The sequence below is a fragment of the Suillus subaureus genome, assembly GCF_016647635.1.
Source record: "Suillus subaureus strain MN1 chromosome Unknown BJ212scaffold_49, whole genome shotgun sequence".
NCBI classification, from domain to species: domain Eukaryota; kingdom Fungi; phylum Basidiomycota; class Agaricomycetes; order Boletales; family Suillaceae; genus Suillus; species Suillus subaureus.
The window spans coordinates 60,408-81,671 of record NW_024538605.1 but is presented as its reverse complement, the minus strand read 5'-3'; the positions used below and the strand labels follow the sequence as shown (position 1 = coordinate 81,671).

Here is a 21,264-nt window from a genome sequence, read left to right as displayed (position 1 = left end):
CAGGGCTTGTGGGTACCTGTGCTATTAAGTTTTTCCACCACCTGCTCTGTAGTACTGGCTCAGACAAGCAACCTGCAGAATAAATTTGTCCAGAAGCTTGGTGGGCTTGGCCTTGACCCATTTTGCATGCTTGTTGTAGACTTTATGCATGAGTGTGAGTTGGGAACTTGGAAGGCACTGTTCACTCACCTTGTCAGGATCCTTTATACACTACCAGTGGGAGAGAAGCTAGTCGCAATCCTAGACTCTAGGTACATGGTGTGTTTTTAATGTTCCTATCACATAATAAGAAGCAAATTATATTGTATATCAGATTTCGTCAAGTTCCAACTTTTAGTAATGAGGTAATCTGAATCTTTGCAAATGACACATTGGAGATGAAAAGACTGGCCGCTTGGGACTTTGAAGACATCCTGCAGGTTTTTGCCCCTTTGCTCTACTATTCAAGTTATCTATGTAGCTTGCTGATGCCCTTTATTTAGTGTGCAATACCTGTGTTCAAAGGGTTGCTTCCCACTCCTCATGATGTGGTTGTGCAGTCTCTTCTATACAGATTCACACAGTGGCATGCCCTGGCCAAGCCAAGAACTCATTCAGAGTCAACCCTTGGATTCCTTGATCAAATGTTCAAGAATCTCTTGAGGCAGTTATGGAAGTTCTGCAACCTTACCTGCACTGTTTTTGATACTGTGGAGCTGCCAAAAGAGAAGGCAGCTCACCAACAAAGGTTCGCCCAATGTGCTGGACTCACTAATGCTTCCTCTGAATCAAGTGGACCAAGGGTCAAAAGGTTCAATTTAAGCACCTATAAGTTTCATGCAATGGGTGATTATGTGCAAATGATCAAACTATTTGGGACTACAGATTCATTCACTACACAGATAGTAAGCATCGTTTTTTCTACCCTTCAAGGATGCATCTGAAGCTATGTTATTGGCTAGGGAGAACTGGTGCACAGAGCCTTGAAAGTGTTCTATCCCATAACTAGCAAGTTGAACACTCCAAAACAGCTAGTGAAGCATGAGTGCAGATGCCATGTGTTATGGTGAGTTGCTGAAGCAGCAGGTACTATCTCCTCAAATGATGGATCTCCAGCCAATTCTCCTGCTCCATTGGTGTCCAAGGGCCATTATTCTATCGCAATCCAGTCTTGTTGTTCACAATACTCCAGGAAAATGATGGTGACCCAGTTGTTGAGGTATAAGTAGTATTGCCTTTCTGGCTTAGTTTGATGCTTATGATGGCCTTCAGAACTTCATCCCAAAGCTTCAGGATCACATTTTGTATAGGCTAAAGAAATTGGACATCAGTTATTGTGATCACATATTCACAGACAAAGAATGCAACATGGTCATCATTCCTAACAATACACTCTACTCGGTCCAGACAATGCAGGTGCATTATACTACTTATGATATGAGGTGCAAATACAATACTATTAACCCCAAAACACATGCTGATGTGATGGTGCTTTCAGGTGAAAGCTAGGGCTGGCCACCATAATGAGCCCCTTCAGTGACAAACTCCATATTATATGGGTCACCCAACCTACATAATATCCCATATAAGACAGGCCAGCAGACTATGGGCCGATGTTATGTATATCCTTGATGATGGCAGATGGGCCAGAAGAAATATTATTACTGATGGAGATGGGTGGGCCCATCTGGGCAATATGTAGAGTAGGATAGATATATATTATAGACAGCTGGGCTGAAGAGAGATGTATGGCAGATATTATTATATAGACAGGTGGGCTGAGGTGGGGGTATATTAGATAGATGGGTGGGCCGATGGGGCAGTGAAATATGTATTATATATATGGGTGGGCCAAGGTGGGGGTATATTACATAGATGGGTGGGCTGAGGTGGGGGTATATTACATAGACAGGTGGGCCGATGGGGTGGTGAAATATGTATTATATATATGGGTGGGCTGATGTAGGGTATATTACATAGATGGGTAGGCCAACATAGGGGGATGTCATATAGATGGGTGGGCCCAGATACATATCATTTAGACATATGGGCCGAGGTATTGGTATAATACCCCTATATGAGTGCATATACCTACCATTGACCATGGAAACCCAAAAGCCTGAATACACCATGTCTGACATTCACCAAGTACCAAAACCCAACACCTGAAACCTGAAACTTGAACATTGAAATTCAAAACTCTTCACCATGCCAAGTACCAAATGCTGACACCCAAAGTTTCATGTTGGGTGGGTCCAGGTAGTTGTTATCATATACACAGGTGGGCCCAGGTAAATAGTGCAATAAACATAACTGGGCTGAGATAGTTGGATAACATAGGAATCAGTGTGCTGATGTAGGTACCAGAGAATTGAGCACATGGAGTACATACCCACTATATGAGTGCATATACCTACCATCGACCACCAAGGCCCAAAGCCTGAAAACCTGAATACACCATGTCTGCCATTCACCAATCACCAAGTACCAAAGCCTGAAAGCCCAAAACCCAGTGTGCAACACATCCATTTTTCATTCACAATAAATCACTGAGTCTTGAAACCTGAACACCCGAACACCCAAAACTCCAAACTTGAATCTCACAAAAATGTATATAACATGTAAAAAAATTATTTCATTACACAAATCACTGAGTGTCGAGTGCCAAAACCTGAGGCCCAAAACCTGAAGCCTGAAACTCGAGACTTGAAACCTGAGGTGTGAAAACCAAAAACCAAAAACCAAACACCAAATCTTGAAAAAATGTATATAACATGAAATTATTTTATTTTATTACACAAATCACTGAGTGTGGAGTACCAAAACCCGAGGCCCGAAACCTGAAGCCCAAAACTCGAGACTTGACACCCAAAATTGGAAAACTAAAAACCAAACACCAAATCTTGAAAAAATGTATATAACATGAAATTTTTTTATTTCATTGCACAATTCACTGAGTGTTGAGTGCCAAACCCCAAAACTCAAGACTTGACACCTGAAATTCAAAAACCAAAAACCAAACACCAAATCTCAAAAAATGTATATAACATGATTTTTTTTATTTCATTACACAATTCACTGAGTGTTGAGTGCTGAAGCCTGAAACCTGAAACCTGGTACTACTGACTTCCAAGTGTTGGGACTCAGGACTTGATAAGTCAATATAGGCAAATGATGATGAAATAATGAAAGTTGTTGTCTGAGTCAAGGTGAGTGTCTTGGTAGTCTTTCCTTGTCAATTGGTTATCATTTGACCAAGATATAAGCTAAAGAAATCCAAAACATCGGTGATAATGAAAAAATGAAAATCATTATTATGCTTCACTTCCTTAATGAAAGTTTTAGTCCAAGTCTATATAAGTGTATTGGTGGTCCTACTGAGTGTTGGTACTTGAGACTTGGGAATCAGTACTCAGTACCCAGGAGTCAGTAGCCAGGCACCCAGTACTCAGTTCTGATGCTCGGTACCTGGGAATCAGTAGTCAGGTACTCCAGCCAACAGTCCCAAGTCCTGAGTACTGACCCTTGGTATTCAGTGGTTGGGTTTGGAACTCAGGTTTCAGGTCTTGATAGTGGGTTCTCAGGACTTGGGACTTATATCACTGCCAAGGTGATAATGATGACTACCAAGTGTTGGGACTCAGTACTCAGGATTCAGCAGTCGAGACTTGGTAGTTGATATTGGTAAATCACTCTCCCTCAGGGATAATGAAAACAATGAAAGTTGTGGTCTGAGTCTAGGTGAGTGTATTGGCAGTCTTTTCTTGTCCATTGGGTATCATTTGATCAAGATATATGCTAAAGAAATTTGAAACATTGGGGATAATGAAAAAAATGAAAGTTGTAGTCTGAGTCAAGGTGAACATATTGGTAGGTGATATTAGCACTTGGAGCTTGAATACTGACTACCAACTATCGAGTGTTGGGATTTGGTACTTAAATGGATATAGCATGTATCCATAAAAATACAAAAGATGTTCCTATGTGTTTATTTTTAGGTGAATATAGACTCTGAAATTATATCCCCATCATCTATTCAGCAATAGAAACAATGTATCAGGAGCTCAGGACCATAGGGTAATCCTTTATTGTATAGTGTACCTCCCCCTCTCCTGGTAGTTCACTCCCTGGGTATTTTTCCCTGCAGGACCAGACCTCAAGGACAGTAGGGAGTCTATTCCTGAGCATATTTGGAGTAGATATATCATATAGCCAGCCCAGGACACACATGATCCTTCTCCAGAAACAAAGCATAGACAATTGCACTTTTGACATTTTTCACGATTTTCAGTATCTTGCCCTTGCATCCATGATCCAATCTTTTAATATATAACAAGCATAGCTTATATTCTTGCTTCTTATGACCAAGATCAGCTCACAATAGGCTGGAGTTGTGAGCTAGTGTGTATGCTTGCCATTTCTACTGATAAGGGGCCATACCTTCAAGACATTGAATCTTAATAATCAGAAACCTGGAGTATATTTAAAATATATCAAGTATCATAGACATAAATTTACAGACAAATCCACCAAGAATTGAGTGCTGAGGAAGTGGAATAGACAAGAAATTGAGTGTGGGAAACTTCAAAGACCCAAAGCATCGAAAATGGTCAGTTGAGCAGTGGTAGGACTTTAATGCTGGGTCAACTCATATTTTCACTACATCCCTTCCACCCACCCCCTACCCTCAGGGCAGTAGGCAGCATGGGTTCCTTAGGTAGTTTACAATCTATCCTACATGAAATCTTTGGCCAGAATCATTCATAAATGTGACTTTGTGTAAAAAGATGCCTATTGTCACTTTTCACACATATGTTATTTTTGCCTGTCATTACATCAATCCTTCATGGATCTTTCTAAGCTTTTAGGGCTATTATAATGGACATATATGGGAGTTATTCCAGGTCTCTGATCACATCACAGGCTTGTTATGTTAGATATCTCGACATAATGTGCAAGTCTCACCATTGATGTTCATTCTTTTATCTTTACACTCACTTACTGCAATCACAAACATTTACCATAGTCTTCCATCTCTCGCAGATACATATTATAATGTGTCTATTTGTTCTCAGACTGAATTTTTCATCTCTTGCAGTCTTCTGTCTGTTGCTACTCACATCATGTGATGTAAGGTGCTTCAGGGGGTCAAATAAAGTTGGGAATTGGATTGGCTACCAAGTCCTGACACTCAGTAAGCAGTACATCAATATTGATTCCTGAGTCTTGACTACTAAGTACCAATGTAACAAACATACAACAAGTCAGAGTGTAATAAAACAGCTCTACTCTATATGGTTCTGCATCTGCCTAGCTGCTTCACCTGCAAAAGCAAGAATGTTGGACACATGAGGGATCTGCAACTAGATGAGTGTTAGTAGTTATGATATCAATAAACATGAAGCTATGCAAAGGTAACCCAAAGGTAGAAATGACAAGTCCAGAGGTAAAAAGTGTTGGCCAGAGCGTGGGAACCTTTGGCCGGAGCGGGAAAGGGAAAGGGTACAGTAAAATGAGGTTTGGAAATTAAGGAAAAGCAAAGGGAATGCAAAGGGACTAGGTATAGACAAGGTATTTGCAAAGGAGAGACTATTGAGGGAGTGATAACATGAGGGGAGACAAAGTCTCTGAAATATGGGTCTGGAAAATGAGTGAAAAGATATATTCCAAAGTACACCAAAGTACCAGGAGTATCTAGTGACCAAGACTCTAGAGAGGTAAGGAGAGGTGGTAAATGGTAAGGTATCCTATGCATCTGCATGGTACTTAACTAAGTATGTAGAAATCTGGAATGCTAGTCAAAATTCCAGGTCTGGAAGTATGTATGTAATATGCCTGCAAGTGCTGCGGCTCATGGGAATACATGTAAAATCAACTGCAAACTGTTTGGCTGGAGTACCAAACTACTGATTCCCAGGTACCAAGTATCAGAACTGAGTACCAAGTTCCTGACTACTGACTCCTTGGTACCAAGTACTGATTCCCAAGTCTCAAGTACCAACACTCAGTAGGACCACCAATACACTCACATAGACTTGGACTACAACCTTCATTAAGGAAGTTAAGCATAACAATGATTGTCATTTTTTTCATTATTGCCGATGTTTTGGATTTCTTTAGCTTATATCTTGGTCAAATGATAACCAATTGACAAGGAAAGACTACCAAGACACTCACCTTGACTTGGACTACAACTTTCATTATTTCATCATCATTTGCCTATATTGACTACCAAGTCCTGAGTCCCAACACTCAGAAGTCAGCAGTACCAGGTTTCAGGTTTCAGTGGTCTCTGGTACTACAAAACATATGTCTGGGTTTTGGGTTTCGGCACCTGACACTTGGTGAATTGTGTAATGAAATAAAAAAATTTCATGTTATATACATTTTTTTGAGATTCAGTTTTTGAGTTTTGGGTGTCAAGTCTCAGGTTTCGGGCTTTGGCACTTGACACTCAGTGAATTGTGTAATGAAATAAAAAAAATTCATGTTATATGCATTTTTTCAAGAGTTGGTGTTTGGTTTTCGGTTTTCAAATTTTGGGTGTCAAGTCTTGGGCTTCAGGTTTCAGGCTTCAGCACTCGACACTCAGTGAATTGTGTAATGAAATAAAAAAAATTCATGTTATATGCATTTCTTTGAGATTTGGTTTTTGGTTTTTGGTTCTCAAGTTTCAGGTTTTGAGTCTTGGCACTCGATACTTGGTGATTTGTGTAGTGAAAAATTCACATGTTGCATACTGTCATATCCTGTATGCCGGACCTAGATCCCATAATATTCCCACGCCTCCCAGGCCTATTTCCAGACCCCACATCCCACTCATGCCCAGATCCTTCCACTGTGTGCTCCACACCTCAGCAGGATTAGCCCTGCTATGGATTTACCCCTGAGCTCTGGAGCTCTGGATCTTCACTACTAGCCTGATCTGTACAACCCTATCCTGTCCACCATATGCACATTCTGTCCAGCAAGACATCTGGACTTTACCTCCTCTCAGATTCCAGACTACATCCACCACCTCACATATCTCAGTCCTGTTTCCACCTTGCCTTCCAGATCTCCGGACCTATTCCCACCCTCTGTCCAAGATTCTGCATGTAACCCTATTTAGGCATATCCCCCCTTCCGGTTCTCAGCTGCCTCTGTTTCTGTCTTCCTGATTGACCTTTGTACTAGTTTCATCTCCGAGTTCATTTACTTATGTTCCATCTCACTTACTAATATGTTTCCACATGCTCATACATAGCCTTACTCCATTGCTTACTGATCCTCTAGTATATAACCCCTGTACAACTCTTGTAGAGTCCTCAGTCTGAATATCAACTTAGACTTGCCCAATCTTCTCCCAGACTTTGGTCCACCTAAGTTCTGTCCTATCCATCAGGCCTAGGGATTGATTCCCTAGGCCAGAGCCTTGCCTTTCCAGCAATTACCCTCTTTCTGGACTTAGGTCCAATTCCTGTCTCTCCAACTCTACCTTAGGGTAGTCTACCTCTGTTTCTACATTGGACTTCATCTGATGTAGCCCCTATTCCTTCCAGACCTCCAGACATCCTGTTCCTTGTACCTCCAGGCATCTTGTCCTCCAGATGTTCAGTCCTCCAGTCCTCCAGACCTCCTATCTGTCCATCCTGTTTCCCATAGAGATATTACCTTAGGGTCTCTCCACTTCCTGTGCAGTGGGAACTCCTCTGAGTATTTCCTGTACTCCTCCAGAACTCTCCCATGCTCTGACTTTGAATTATTACCTCCTTTGATATTGATGATATACAACTACCTAAGCTCTGTCATGTCTACAATTATCATTCACCTGGGCCCACCCATCTATATTATATACCACCCTTGGCCCACCTGTCTAATATAATATATTGTCGCCCTCAGCCCACCCATCTAATATAATGCACTATATCACACCCTTGGCCCACCCATATAATATAATATATTGTCGCCCTCAGCCCACCTGTCTAATATAATATATTATATCACACCCTCGGCCCACCTGTCTGATATAATATATTATATCACACCCTTGGCCCACCTGTCTAATATAATATACATCTGGGCCCACCCGTGTATGTGATAACAAGTACCCTTGGCATACCTGTCTATCTGATACACATCTACATTGGTACACCCATCTACATAATATCCAACTACCTCGGCCCATCTGTCTATAGAATATTCATGTCCATTGGCCCACTCATCTACTGTACATATCCCCCACATGGGCCCACCCACCTCCATTTGGAATAATATCCCTCCTGGCCCATCCATCATAGTCAGGGATATTTTTACCTTTGGCCCATGGTCCACTGGCCTGTATCATATGGGATATTATGCACATCCGTTCACTTGTATAATATGGAGATAGGTCACTGCAATATGTGCCATAACCATATATGGTTATGACCGTACAAGTTATGGTGGCCTTACAGGTACCACCCATATCATACCATATGACATACAGCTTGCTAAAAACCCTTGACAGTATGACATGGGTCGCTTTATGGGTACACAGACAGCTATACAGACATATGGGAGATGACAAAAATCGAGTTATCATGCTAGCTACATAATACAACCATGGTATGGGTCAGTCAATTACTGTGATGGCATTACAAGCTAAGTGCAGCCATTGCTTGACTAACATCAAAGTCCTGATAGTGTTAGGTTGCAGGCTGGCACGGTGAAGAGAAATAGTGTCATGGCCACCCAAAAAAATGTGCTCAACAGTGACAGCAGATCCTGTATGATGTGTGGAGGATTAATATACTTACAGACAATAGCTTGAGCAGGTTTAACTTACCAGGAATAGCAAGAATATCACGAGCCAAACACAAGAGAATTGGGAACTGTGAGCAGCGGCCTGCCCACCATTGGATGGGGTCACAGGCATCAAAGTCTTCTGATGGCAGCCTATAATACTCCTCCAGCTTGTCCTTCAAGTTTGTTGGCCGTTTCTTATATCAGGCTGTGAAGTTGACTTTCTGTGGTGAGCCAGAGACAATTTCTGCTGCTGCTGCCAGTTGGGGAACAGCCAAAGTAGCTTGCAATGCGAGGTAGTTGTCCTGATAGTATTGTTGCAACTGATCTTTTGCCCCTTCCAAGTGATGTTGGAGGGTGGGGTCATCACCACAGTTGTCCAAAAGACCTCCATATGAAATTTGGGGATTGAGAACTGTCAATAAATGAGTTGGAACCTTGGGATGGATGTAAGGAAACAGCTTACAAGAGGACCATATGTACAATGGTGACTCATCAAACTTGGTGTAATAGTCACTCAGTTTCCGATGTGGCTTGATGAGCAAATTCTTGAGATGAGGCGGTGTATTATCTGGCAATTCAGATAGAGACTCCTGCAGACCACGGAAAATGGCTTGAGTAGATGATAGCATTGAATGCTTCATTGTTGACATTTGTGTTGTGGCTGAACAAAATGCCTTAAGCCAGTGTGAGACAAGCTGGATTGCACTCCAGTCCTTGGGTGTCAACAATAAACATTAGAACTTGATAGATTGTAGATTGTGAGAGAAAACATACCAGTAAGTTGATGATTTGCATCCTATTGAAGCACTGGCTACCAGTGAGGAAACCAAATGACAGAATGGGCAGCATTGGAGTTGTTGCTAGGCCTTGGTCACCATCTTGAACATCGAAAGAAGGCATGTGGCTGCTGCACCAAGTCACATGATGCAAAGAAATCCCTCATGGTACCAAAAGCTAAGTACTAAGTTAGGCATTCATTGATCATTTTAGGCTATGGTACATAGCTATAATACAGTAGAACTGTATGCCCCGTATGATGGTACATATGGCCATAAACTTACAGTGTCATATGGTACTTGAATGACCATACACCATAACTGTCAATGTGAGCTCTAAAGCCCCAAAGGTATGGGTATGGCACCTGTATTACATCACCGTACATGCCCATAATATGGGCTATGGTGGCCAGCCCTAGCAAAAGCACTCCCAGCCACCCATACTGGTATGCTTGTGTAATGGGTATTTATCACATAGACATGTTGTTACAAACTAGGATAGTTTCAATGACAGATGACTCGATAAGAGTCAGGACCTCTGCCGAGAATCTACATAAGGCAATAAGCCAAATGTTCAGTGTAAGCTAAGACAGAGGGAGTGCCTCTGACTTAAAGTATGGTTCAGACAACTTAGGATTGGGAGTCCTAAGCAAAGGATGTTCCAGGTAAAACCTAGTAAGATTAAAGTAAAGAACTACACAGTGTAGAGTCGTGTATTTATAGGGAATAGCTATGGAAGGTTTAGGGCAGGTGCAAGTAGGTAAAGATATGAGCATGTGCCTAATAAGGGTGAAGCGACAAGTCAAAGATACAAGAAAGGAAATACACATAGAATGAAACATGTAGATGGCATCTAATGGTGGCAGTAGCAGCACACAACATAATACAGTAAATGTAGCATGAGTCAGACAGAAACAACAGATGACAAGAAGAAAAAGTATGGTAGGGCAGGGCGTATCGTAACACATGTGGCTCCAAGGAGGTGGTCAATCCACAAAACAGCACCTCAATATCCTTCATGTCAGATAGCTTGCACCATTGACATCTTATCAGCCTGGCATGCAGCGCACCTGCCTTCCTAAGGTGGCATTTGTGGAGGAGCCAGACCATGATGTGTTCAGGTTTCTTGACCCAGGCCAAGTGATCTGAGGAATTCACTTGATTCCAGCATTCACTCCTGGGTGCAGTGTGAGCTCACTCCACCATGGAAAGTCATTAGCTTGTCCTAAGGGAGAACTGGATGACTGGGAAGTGTATTATGTTGGGATGTGAGTGTAGTGTGTCTTTTTGTCAGGGGATGACTTACCTGACAGAACTAGTTTTGTCAATTGCAATATGTTTTTGTGATAAACTGACCTGGGTGTAGGACACCTGGTTGCATTGCTGCGCACTGTCAGAGACTGTTTTGGCCTCCAGTCATCAATACTGGTGGAGGTGGAGACTATGGATATCAATGAAGGGGGAGGTGATGGTGAGGGTCATGAAATAGATGGCAATGAGCAATGGATGGATGTCAACCTTGCTGATGAGGAGTCAGAGGATGAACTTAATGAAATTGAGGATGAAAAAGAGGGGGAGTCTGATGATGGGCTTGATGACTTTGGAGAGGAAGTTGAAGAAGAGATTGACTCAGATAAGCTCTCATTTTGAGAATGGTCAGACTTTGGAGATTCATGTAACCAGCCACTTGTGCAGGTCGACTCATGCTAAGCTCTTGACTGGCATGCCAACTTAACTCCAGCTATATGACCTATGGTAGTATCCTAGAATTGAGTCCCATGGCTCTTTCCAACTCTCATACCTATAACTTTCATTCTGACCATAAATATGTTTGTGAACGACACATACCCCATGCTTGTTCCCTGTTACAGTAACATCCACTTGTTTGGCCCCTATTCATTTTCCTGCCTTGCACCCTCACTGGACCCCTTCCTCTTTGGGCAATCGCCCCTTTTCTCTTTCTTGATTGTTCTATCTCTTTCTTCTTGATTATTCCACCAACCATTCTGTTGGTTGTACCCTATCTTCAGTTCATCCAATGACTTACCGACCCTTTACCCTTACCGCTCAACCAGTACTTTCTACTTACTTTGGTATCCTGACTCATTGTGACTCACTCACCCTCTACCCTTACCACTAATATGGCAGACCTGCCCTTATTGTTACAATCATGTATGCCCCTATTCATTTTCTCTTTCTTCTTACGCTGTATTATGTCACATGCCGCATGCTGCCACCACTAGACTTATCTCTGACTCATGTGTATTACATCACGATCGCCACTGCTGTCATTAGGTGACCTATTCTTGCTATCACTTATGCATCCTTTATCTCTGACTCATATCCTTTCTCACGTCTGCCCTAAAGCACTTGTAGTTCACTATGTATAGTCCTCTTGTACACTTTAGTTCTGTACTTTAATCTTACTAGGTTTTACCTGAAACATCCTTTGCTTGAGACCTCCAATCTCTTGTCATCTGAACCGTACTTTAAGATAGAAGCACTCCTTCTGTCTTAGCATTACACTGAATGCTTGACTTATCGTCTCGTGTAGAATCTCAGCAGAGGTCCTGACTCTTATTGAGTTGTCTGTCATTAGAACTATCCTAGTTCGTAACACTTATCCCTTCCAATGGTATATATACCTTACGGGTAGCACTTGTATTCTCTAACTTGAATCTACTTGGTTCATACTGTCTTATCCTTGAGCCCTAAGCAAGCTCTCCTCTTTATCAAGTACCTTCATTGGAGCTCATCACTACCAACATCCTTAGCCTTGAAAAGAGAACAATTGACAACTCGCTGTCGTAATCATTGATAATTGATTGTAGCCCTTGCAGCTAGATCAATTGCTGTGAACTCATACCTATGAATGCTTGCTGGTTGCAGCAGGCTTGGTGCGAGCCCCAATCCAAGTCCTATGTTACTTACTTGTTTTGTCTGCATGTTGCAGACTTAGCATTAGCATAACATTCCCCATGTGATGTCATCACACTGATACTCCACCAAGAAACCTGCATCTCAAGTTTCTTCACACCTGAAAGTCTGTCAGCCCTTGTTGACCCTACATTCAGCAACATGACTGGTTCTTGCAACTCTAATTTGTGCTTTACCAGCCTTGGGGCATAATACTAATGTTATCAGTGTCATAGTCACTTTGTTATGGTTATCTCTTTTCCCCTTTTACCTCTTCACATTACTAATCATTCTTAGACATTCTATCATATTCCATCATATGATTCCACTTCTCTTTTTCTGATTCACTATTTACTTTCTATCTCTGATTTATTTATTAAAGCTCCGCTTTAATCTCTCTATTTAACTTCTATCTCTTATACTTGTATTCTTTAACTTGACCTATGCAGACCAGGGCCTGCAATATACTGCTTAACTTGCACAACTCATGAATAGGTTCACACTTATAAAGACTCTTTGAAGTAATTCTCCAAAGACTCTTTCAACTCTTTGTTTTCGTCAAGATGTTCTTATAATGCTGAGCATAACACACTTCATAATAATCAGCAATTGCAAGCACCTGAATGTGGAATCATCGCTATTGTCACTGGTGCCAAGAATGAAAACCTTTCAGACTATTCAACTTGAGCATCATAAACCTGTGATTGTGTCACTGTTCCAACATAGTCACAGCCATGGGTAAACAAAAAACACCCAACCTATGAGTTATGGTTTTTGATGTTCACCAAAGAGTATCACCTCTAGTTTGTGCTACTCCAGGCATCAGGGACCCAGGCCCAGACAATGATGCTGCTTCTTACAAAGGGGTTTTGTTGACATTCCAACTAACATTGTGGACACTCTGGGACCTGAAATCAGCATAACTTAAAGAGCTGAATGCCCCCCAACACCACCTTCATGAACGATCAATCATCAAAATTGGTCTGCAAATGATGGATGAACATCACCATGATGTTTGTCCATCATAGTTCCTTGCTTGAGATCCTTTCAATGACTGGGGTTGTGACAAGGGTATGAGATGAACCTAATCGGTGATAACACTTGAGGGCTCAAAATTATGGTTATATGCCCAATGTACTTGCAACTCAACATGTCCAGGTGCAATTCAAACTGCTATCATGGCAACATTGATGCTGATGGCATTATGGACTGGCTACCACCAAACAGCATTGCGCCCAACTACCTGACAGATCAGTGCCCCCTCCAGCACTCACATGGGCACTCATTGTTGATGATCTCATGTTGACTGGACCCTTGAGCCTCATGGCCAGGCTTCTGGGGGAGCTATCATATATGTTCCCTGCTCTATCTCCCTTATTTCCAGAGTCCTTGCAATCCTCATTTTCATTTGTACTTTCTATGGCATGAAGATGAAAACCAGCACAAGCAAGTATTTCCCTATCATCGGATCACTCTGCAACAAGTTGACCATGGACTTCAGGGGAGAACATGAGACCAATCACAGAGAAGATCTTCAGGAGCAAGTCAAACATGAAGATGATAGAATGGCCAGAGGACAAGACTAAGTGGCACAAAGTCCCCATTGCCATACTTGAGTATGAGATCATTGACTGGAAGCTCTGATGTCTTGGTGTGATGTTGTCACTCATGGGGAAAGCCATAATGGATGTCAACTTGATCTGGGTCATTCCAACAGTCAAGGACCTGGGCTATCCCACTGGTGACCCTATTGAGGTTGTCATCTTCAACAAGCACTACCAATTATTGAAGTGGAGATGCATGTGTTGGACAATATCACTTATGTTATCCTCAACAGCCCTGTTTTCTGTGGACAGACCAAGTCAGACCCATACCCAGCCTACATGGATGATCTCAATTCCATCATCTTCTACTCTACATGGAACTAGACCATTACAACCACCATCCGCCAATTCCACATCATTAACATATACCACACCAATGAGTACCATGGTGCACTCCTGCCCAAAGTAGTATCTGTCTGTCTCTCACTGCAAATTCCAGGATCTATGGTCATTCCAAACAAAGGAAGTAGTGAAAGAAATTTGCTCTGCATTCAACATTAGCAAAGAGCACTGTACAAAATACATCCAGTTCAAAAACACATTTAACCTGCTTCACACTGCTGCATCATTTATCAGCATTCACCAAAAGAGCGTCAGTGTCACTGGTGTGTCAGATAAGTATGGGAAGTGCAGTTGGGTGCAGTATCCTGCTCTGTGGACCCTTAAGCATGTTGATTCACTGCCTAATCCTGATCCTACTGTGATGTTGCAGCTTTGGATGAGAATGCGGTGGCTATGTGGGATATGCAGATTGATCATGCTGCTGAGGTGCAGCGTCTGGAGATAAAGAGGCAAGCTCAGGAATGGGTAAATATCAAGCAGGATTCCAACTCTGATCTGTCTGTGTTTGTTGGTCGGTGGTCTAAGCAGAAAGGTGCTGATTTGATTGGTGAAGTCTGGATGTCTTGCTGGATGGAGTGTGCATAGGGTGGATGGGACAGGGGGGTATGGATCAGGCTAGCAGTGGAGATCCGATGGTCTGGAGCTCAGGGGTAAATCCAGAGCATGGTTGATCCTGCTGAGGTGTGGAGCACACAGCAGAAGGGGATCTGGGAATGAGTTGGATATGAAGTGGGGTCCAGACATAGGCTTGGAAGGCGTGGGAATATGATGGAATGTGAGTCCGGATTGTGGGATATGACAGTCAGCTGTTCAGCATTTCCCAGAGTTGTCAAATGGCTTCAGTGGATGGAAGACATGCACCAAACTGGGAGTATATTTGTGAGCCAAAGGCTAGCTGGTTCAAATGCTTGGTGGGAGGTGGACTGCAGGACTGCCTCCCAGTGTGTTGTTCCAGAAACGGGATATTGGAACCCTATTAAGCAAGGACTGCCTGTCCAACCTGACTGGGACACCCAAAGTATCATGTCATCTCCAAGGTTGATGCCTAGTTCTCCTGGACAGTGGAGCCAGGTTGCAATACCCAATGATGAGGGCTTCCTGACAGCACTACCTCATTTCAATTTCAACCACAACTCTGCATACACATTGGATGCTTCTGATGAGGAATTCTCCTGGAGGCATAGTGTTGCGACTAGTAGTCAGCCTGGGTACAGAGTTCATGCAAAAGCTGCAAGCATTGAACTTGAATAATTCCATGGGTGATCTCTCTATTGAGAAGCCTTGTCAAGTTTGAGGGGACCTTCTTCAAACGTGTGAGGTGAGACAAGCTGTCCAGTGAAGCCAGTTACATTTTCTTGCACTGGGAGTCTATCTGGAGCATGTCTGGTACTCTCATGATCAACAAGCACTCCACACTCAATGAGCATTCATGTTCAATATGTCACCTGCACCCTTCTTGTGGACATGAATTGTTACTGGCACCATGTGTATAACCCCAAGAACACTTAGCTCTCACCCATTCAATCCAGAGCCGGAATTTGATGGCAACATGGTTGTCATGAACAAAGTTCAAATTGCCATGTCTCAACAAATTGAAGGCTAGCTGTTGTATAGTATCACCATTACTCTCAGCCAGGTAAGACCTTTTGATTTTTGATCCTCATCCATCAGCTCACACTTGTTCTTAAGATGGTTGCTGCAGATAGCTACCAGATGACTTTGCTCACTGGTCAAAATTACCAGAACAAGCTCCAGCTATATGTTCTTAGTGCTGTACTCTTAGCTTTGTCTTTTGTTTGGTACACGATGTTCTGATTGAAGCCTTCTGTCTATGTTCTTTCTGCTCCCTGGCTCTCCTATGGCATAACATTTTTTTTGATTGGCCTTCCATCATTGTCACTGAAACTTCAAGGGACTCAAGCCACCTTATTGGACATCACCACTTGGTTATATGCTGTTGCTTATATTCTCTTTGGTTTGAACTTTGGAGATGAATGTCATATCTGCATATCTGGATCTCAGATCCAATCCTTATCTCATCTCAGATCCAATCCACATCTTATCTCCCTCCAACATCTCGTCATCCAATCTGTCCACTTGTCCAGTCCAGTCCATAATTCATCTGAATCCACAACCAGTGCTTGTCTCCTTTCAGTAATCCCCTAACTCCGGTATTTTGGCTATCTGTATATCTGTCCTGCTCCCTGATCTGTTACCTATGCTTCATTTCCAACCTCATGATTTGTGATCTGTTTCTACTTACCAATAGACTATCCATATGCTTCATACATAGCCTCAGACTCTGCTGATTGATCATTCTGTTAGATACCTATAGTATATAACCTCCTGTAACTCTCTGTAGCACCTCGGTTTGAATATCAACTTAGTTCTGCCCATTCCCATCCTCCAGACCTGAGTGCCACTACTCTTGTCCCCCTCCGAGACTTAGGATTGATTCCTATAGTCTATCCGCATCTGCCTCTGTCTACGACAGCCATTACCGCTAGTTTCTAGTCTGGACTCATCCAGATTAGTCTTACAATACTTATCCCTCATCCAGAAGTCATCCAGATCTGCTATGCTACCTGTCTGACCCTCCGGACACATTAGTCTTGCCTTCCTGAAATAAGGGGCAATACTCGAGTAAGGGGCACAGCGCACGAGCTGAGGCTGAAGCCCTTAGGATCTGTTAACCCTTGAGTATGACCTTAACAACGAAGTGGTACATCATTTTTTTGAGGCCTTTTATATGCAGCTGATTTTTGTTCTTTAGGGTGCTGCCACTGAAGTCTGGGTACTATGCACTTGCATTATGCAGATCTGGTGCCCTGTGGTACTGGGGTAGCACACTGAATACTGCAACACCTGGGACATTATGTCTTGATGTCCTTATCTTCAAGTTGTGGTTGCTTGCAATAATTGCTTGATCACTTTGATCACACGATGATCATGCACCACTTCCTGAAACATCTCATGTACCTCCAAAGTACCTACAATGCCCTCCAAGATGGTTTCAACCTCATACAGTGTGGAAACTGAACCTACTTCAAGTCATCAAGTTCCTAGGCTCAAACAACACCACACCCAAAATGAGCCTCTGGTCTGTATTATGTGCAGGCATCCCAAATGTGCAAACCCTGGCATGTACACTGATGGTCAGTATACGTTCACGCACTGTGCCTATGGGGCAGATATGTCATGTTCATTGGCAGATACTTGGGCAACTATGGACTGAGTCAATCTCATTGGACATGAGGAACATTTTCTCAATTACCATGTAAGGCAGGAGTCCCATTGCTTATTTGAGACCAATTCATTTGACATCTTCACTTTATATTAGGTTCTGGTTATTGTGACTGGATCACTGAACAAGGTCAGGACACAGCCCACCATTTTATGTGTTTCCTGATTGACGTGAAGAACCCTTTCTGGGCTACCAAGTAAGGAAACAATTCCACTGCCTATTTGAGACAAATTCATTCAGTGCCTCACCTTTTATCAGCTCATCAGCATACTAGTAGATGGCACGTATATAAGGTGGTGACCTCACAGGAGCTTTCATTCTTCATTTCACTTTCCACATTGTTTCTGCACCTCTCACCTTCCTCCCAATGCATCTCTGGTTTGTTGATGGCTGAGAACAACTGCAAGGGCAGCCTCCCTCCTGCTCCCCCAGTGGTATCACTTTGTGTCTCAACATCTGCTGAAGCTTGGGTGAAGCAAAAGATTGCCGCCCTCATGGAGGAGGTCGAAAGTTTGAAGCAGGACAAAGCGACAAAGCGAAGGTGTGCACATTCCCAGCCTATCAAGGCAATTTAATTCTTCTGATTGTATGAAAACAACCTATTATGTTTTGTAGGGATGAGCACTTCATAGGATGGTTGTCCTTTATACTCCAATAGAGGACCTTGTTGCTGACAATGACTGGCATTGTAAAGACATAGACAGCAACTACATGATTGAGTAACCATCCATGTTCGTGTCACCTCGTTTTTTTCTAAAGATGAACAGACAAAATGTCATATGCCATTCTGGACTCTCAACTCTAAATCCGCTTCTCTGGATATCCAGATCCGAGATCCGGATCTCAAATGATCTGATCTATCTTTATCTCCCTTCCAGAATCCAAGCCCTATATCAGCGCCCAACTCCATTTAGACTGCCCCTGTCTCCAGATTCCGGTTAACCATGTTTCCCTTTTGATTATTGATCCGTTACATACATTTCATTTCCAGTGTTCATTATTTGTGATCCATCCCACTTACTAATGGACTCTGCATATACTTCATACATAGCCTTTATGTTTGCTGACTGATTCCTATATAATACCTACAGTATATAAACCTCCTGTAACTCTCGGAAATACTCCAGTTCAAATATCATCTTAGTTCCTGCTCATTCCTGTGTCCTCTGGACTCGAGATAAGTCTCTTGTCATATTCTGAGTCTTAGGATTGCATCCTAGACTACATTGCCGACTCTACCTCAGGGTAGTCCATCCTCTGTTAGTTTCTAGTCCAGACTTCGTCCGGATTAGTCTTATCCGCTTGCCCAGGTAACATCTGGATGTCCATCGGATTTATCTCACGTCTCAGATCCAGACGTCCGTTATCCGCCCCAGTCAAATCCCAGAAACTCCGGATGACTGTTCTAGCCCCCAGAAATTAAGGGCACATACTCAGGAAAGGGGCACAGCGTACGAGCTGAGGCCAAGCCCTTGTGATCCAACCCCCTCGAGCATGCAACCTTAACACAAAAGCATCTTCAGTGTGGCTACATTGAGCTCACCAAGGCATTGCTGTGGTTTCATGAGAAGCTAGCAGGTCTTGATTTCAAGGAGTCAGAAGACATGCTTAAGAAGGTCCTCAGCCCCAGTATCTTTGTTGTGCTTCTTTGCTAATTGTTAATGTAGCTCAAGCGAGGCGGAGACTCAGCTCATGGTGATGATATGGGAACACTCAAAGAACTTGTGGCTTTGTGAGTCAACATTGAGTGTCATCTGCCTTCGCTCATCAGAACAGACAACAAGCACCAATGAGGTTTTGCACATGATGCATGCAGTAAACTACTCTGCCCAGCAGAATGGCGCTGGGAAGACCCAATGTAAGTGATAGTCCTTGTCTGACCTCAGATGTTGCTGAAATTTTATCAGTGTCAAGGCCAGCATTCATGACCATACAACTGCATTCATTGTTTCTGAAAACTCATGGCTGTCATTTATGTATGAGAACTATGAAGCTGATGCCATGAATCTGGACCATGGTCTCTTTAAGTCCAAACTATTGGTTATGGTGAGTTGCCTGATATTCTTCAACTAATTTATCACACATCACATTGCAGGGTTTTAAAGCCATTTTCACCTCTCCCTCCTCTGCCAATGAAGTGGATGGTGATGGTGATGGTGATGGTGCTGGTGTTGTTGAGAACAACCCACACACCCAGAGATGATCAGATCATGCCAAAGTAAAGACATGCATTGCCTCCATCATAGGCATGAGGAAGGTGACTCCTCACATGATTGCATATACAGCTTGTCAAGTAAGCATCGATGCTTTCTTACCGCATCAAAGTTGAAATTTTAATTCTCCTGATCCAATTCATGCTTTCCAACACCACCTCCTGGTGCACTATGGATGGAGATTTTGATTATCACATTTTTTGAAACAACATTGTAGACTTCTTTGAGGATCCCCCAGGTCCAGTTGTGCTAGCAAGGGTGAACAAGCTTCTTGACTGGTGGACCAGGTAAGTCATCAACCTCATCAGTGACTCCCCTGGATCACTAAGTCTCTGTGTAGAAAAGTTTTTGGAAGAAACCATTGTCAGGACTTGATGCCTGATGTTATTATTCACATGTCTGTCAATAGTCTCACTGCTCAGAGACAGTGGATGGAGGATGCCACATTCAACTCTGACTGATTTTTTCTTGCTTGTCCTACTCTACACACTATGTTGCCTTTGCTTTGATCACTATATCCTCTTTTCCCCATTGCATTATTTCAATCCTACATTATACCCTTGGTTACTAATGTTATTGTGATGTTAATGTCTCCTGATTTGTGTGTGGGATAAATCTGATGCACCTATTTTCTGATATGTAAAGTGTGTGGTATGTGACAAAGCACACCACACAGATACATGATTGGCAATTTTAATATGCATGATCAGAATTTGCCAGTGGCAGACTAGGATGGTCCTGGAGCAATGGAACAAGATAGTTATTCATCCCAGGAGCATCAAATTATTTATGATGAGGTCAATACCCTGAGATCCGAAAATGACAGCCAATTTTAATATACATGATCAGAATTTGCCAGTGGTCAGACTAGGATGGTCCTGGAGCAATGGAACAAGATAGTTATTTGTCCCAAGAGCATGGAATTATTGATGATGAGGCCGATACCCTGAGATCTGAAAATGTCTGTCTAGAATCCAAAGAACTCCACAGCTCGTTGAATTGTTAATTTAGAATGCTGGTGATCCATCCAATGAAGTGTTATTGAAAGCACACCATTACATATTCTCAAGCCAAGATGCCAGGTTACACAATGCCAACTTTCCTTTTTCTCAAATCCTTATGAGGGTTATCTTCCCTGGCTGGTAAAAATTTCTCGTCTCCATCCACAATAATAGCCTGGTCTCTATTGCGGCAACTAAGTACCAGTGCAGCAAAACCTCCAATTAGTTATTTATGGAATAAGACCAGGTAATGCTCAAAAACTATAATCAGGCTGCCTTGGGGTACTTGTGAGGTAGCTCAGCAGTGAGAGGCAGGAAGGAGTGTGATTGTGAAGGTGCCAAAGATTGTGTGAATTACAATTTTGCACTGCCACTGTCTATACTTGCAGCCCTACACCAAGATTTGGATCACCAATAAACATA

At 42.6% G+C, this 21,264-nt stretch overlaps 5 protein-coding genes across 5 annotated transcripts; 4 read left to right on the top strand and 1 right to left on the bottom strand.

The window, feature by feature from the left end:
• Positions 1-356: 356 nt before the first annotated feature.
• BJ212DRAFT_1283150 (uncharacterized protein) lies at positions 357-923 on the top strand (the record flags this gene model as incomplete). Its single annotated transcript, XM_041331738.1, has 2 exons — positions 357-419; positions 483-923. Coding segments are annotated over 2 exons (504 nt in total), but the record flags the coding sequence as incomplete, so codon positions are not given.
• A 307-nt stretch (positions 924-1,230) lies between these two features.
• BJ212DRAFT_1283121 (uncharacterized protein) lies at positions 1,231-1,488 on the top strand (the record flags this gene model as incomplete). The annotated part of the gene is made up of 1 exon (XM_041331731.1): positions 1,231-1,488. A coding segment is annotated over one exon (258 nt), but the record flags the coding sequence as incomplete, so codon positions are not given.
• Positions 1,489-8,945: 7,457 nt separating this feature from the next.
• Positions 8,946-9,470, bottom strand: BJ212DRAFT_1283108 (uncharacterized protein; the record flags this gene model as incomplete). The annotated part of the gene is made up of 1 exon (XM_041331728.1): positions 8,946-9,470. A coding segment is annotated over one exon (525 nt), but the record flags the coding sequence as incomplete, so codon positions are not given.
• Positions 9,471-14,465: 4,995 nt separating this feature from the next.
• BJ212DRAFT_1283142 (uncharacterized protein) lies at positions 14,466-14,968 on the top strand (the record flags this gene model as incomplete). The annotated part of the gene is made up of 2 exons (XM_041331735.1): positions 14,466-14,741; positions 14,765-14,968. Coding segments are annotated over 2 exons (480 nt in total), but the record flags the coding sequence as incomplete, so codon positions are not given.
• Positions 14,969-19,420: 4,452 nt separating this feature from the next.
• BJ212DRAFT_1283143 (uncharacterized protein) lies at positions 19,421-20,044 on the top strand (the record flags this gene model as incomplete). Its single annotated transcript, XM_041331736.1, has 5 exons — positions 19,421-19,485; positions 19,535-19,673; positions 19,723-19,795; positions 19,835-19,915; positions 19,953-20,044. Coding segments are annotated over 5 exons (450 nt in total), but the record flags the coding sequence as incomplete, so codon positions are not given.
• Positions 20,045-21,264: the final 1,220 nt, after the last annotated feature.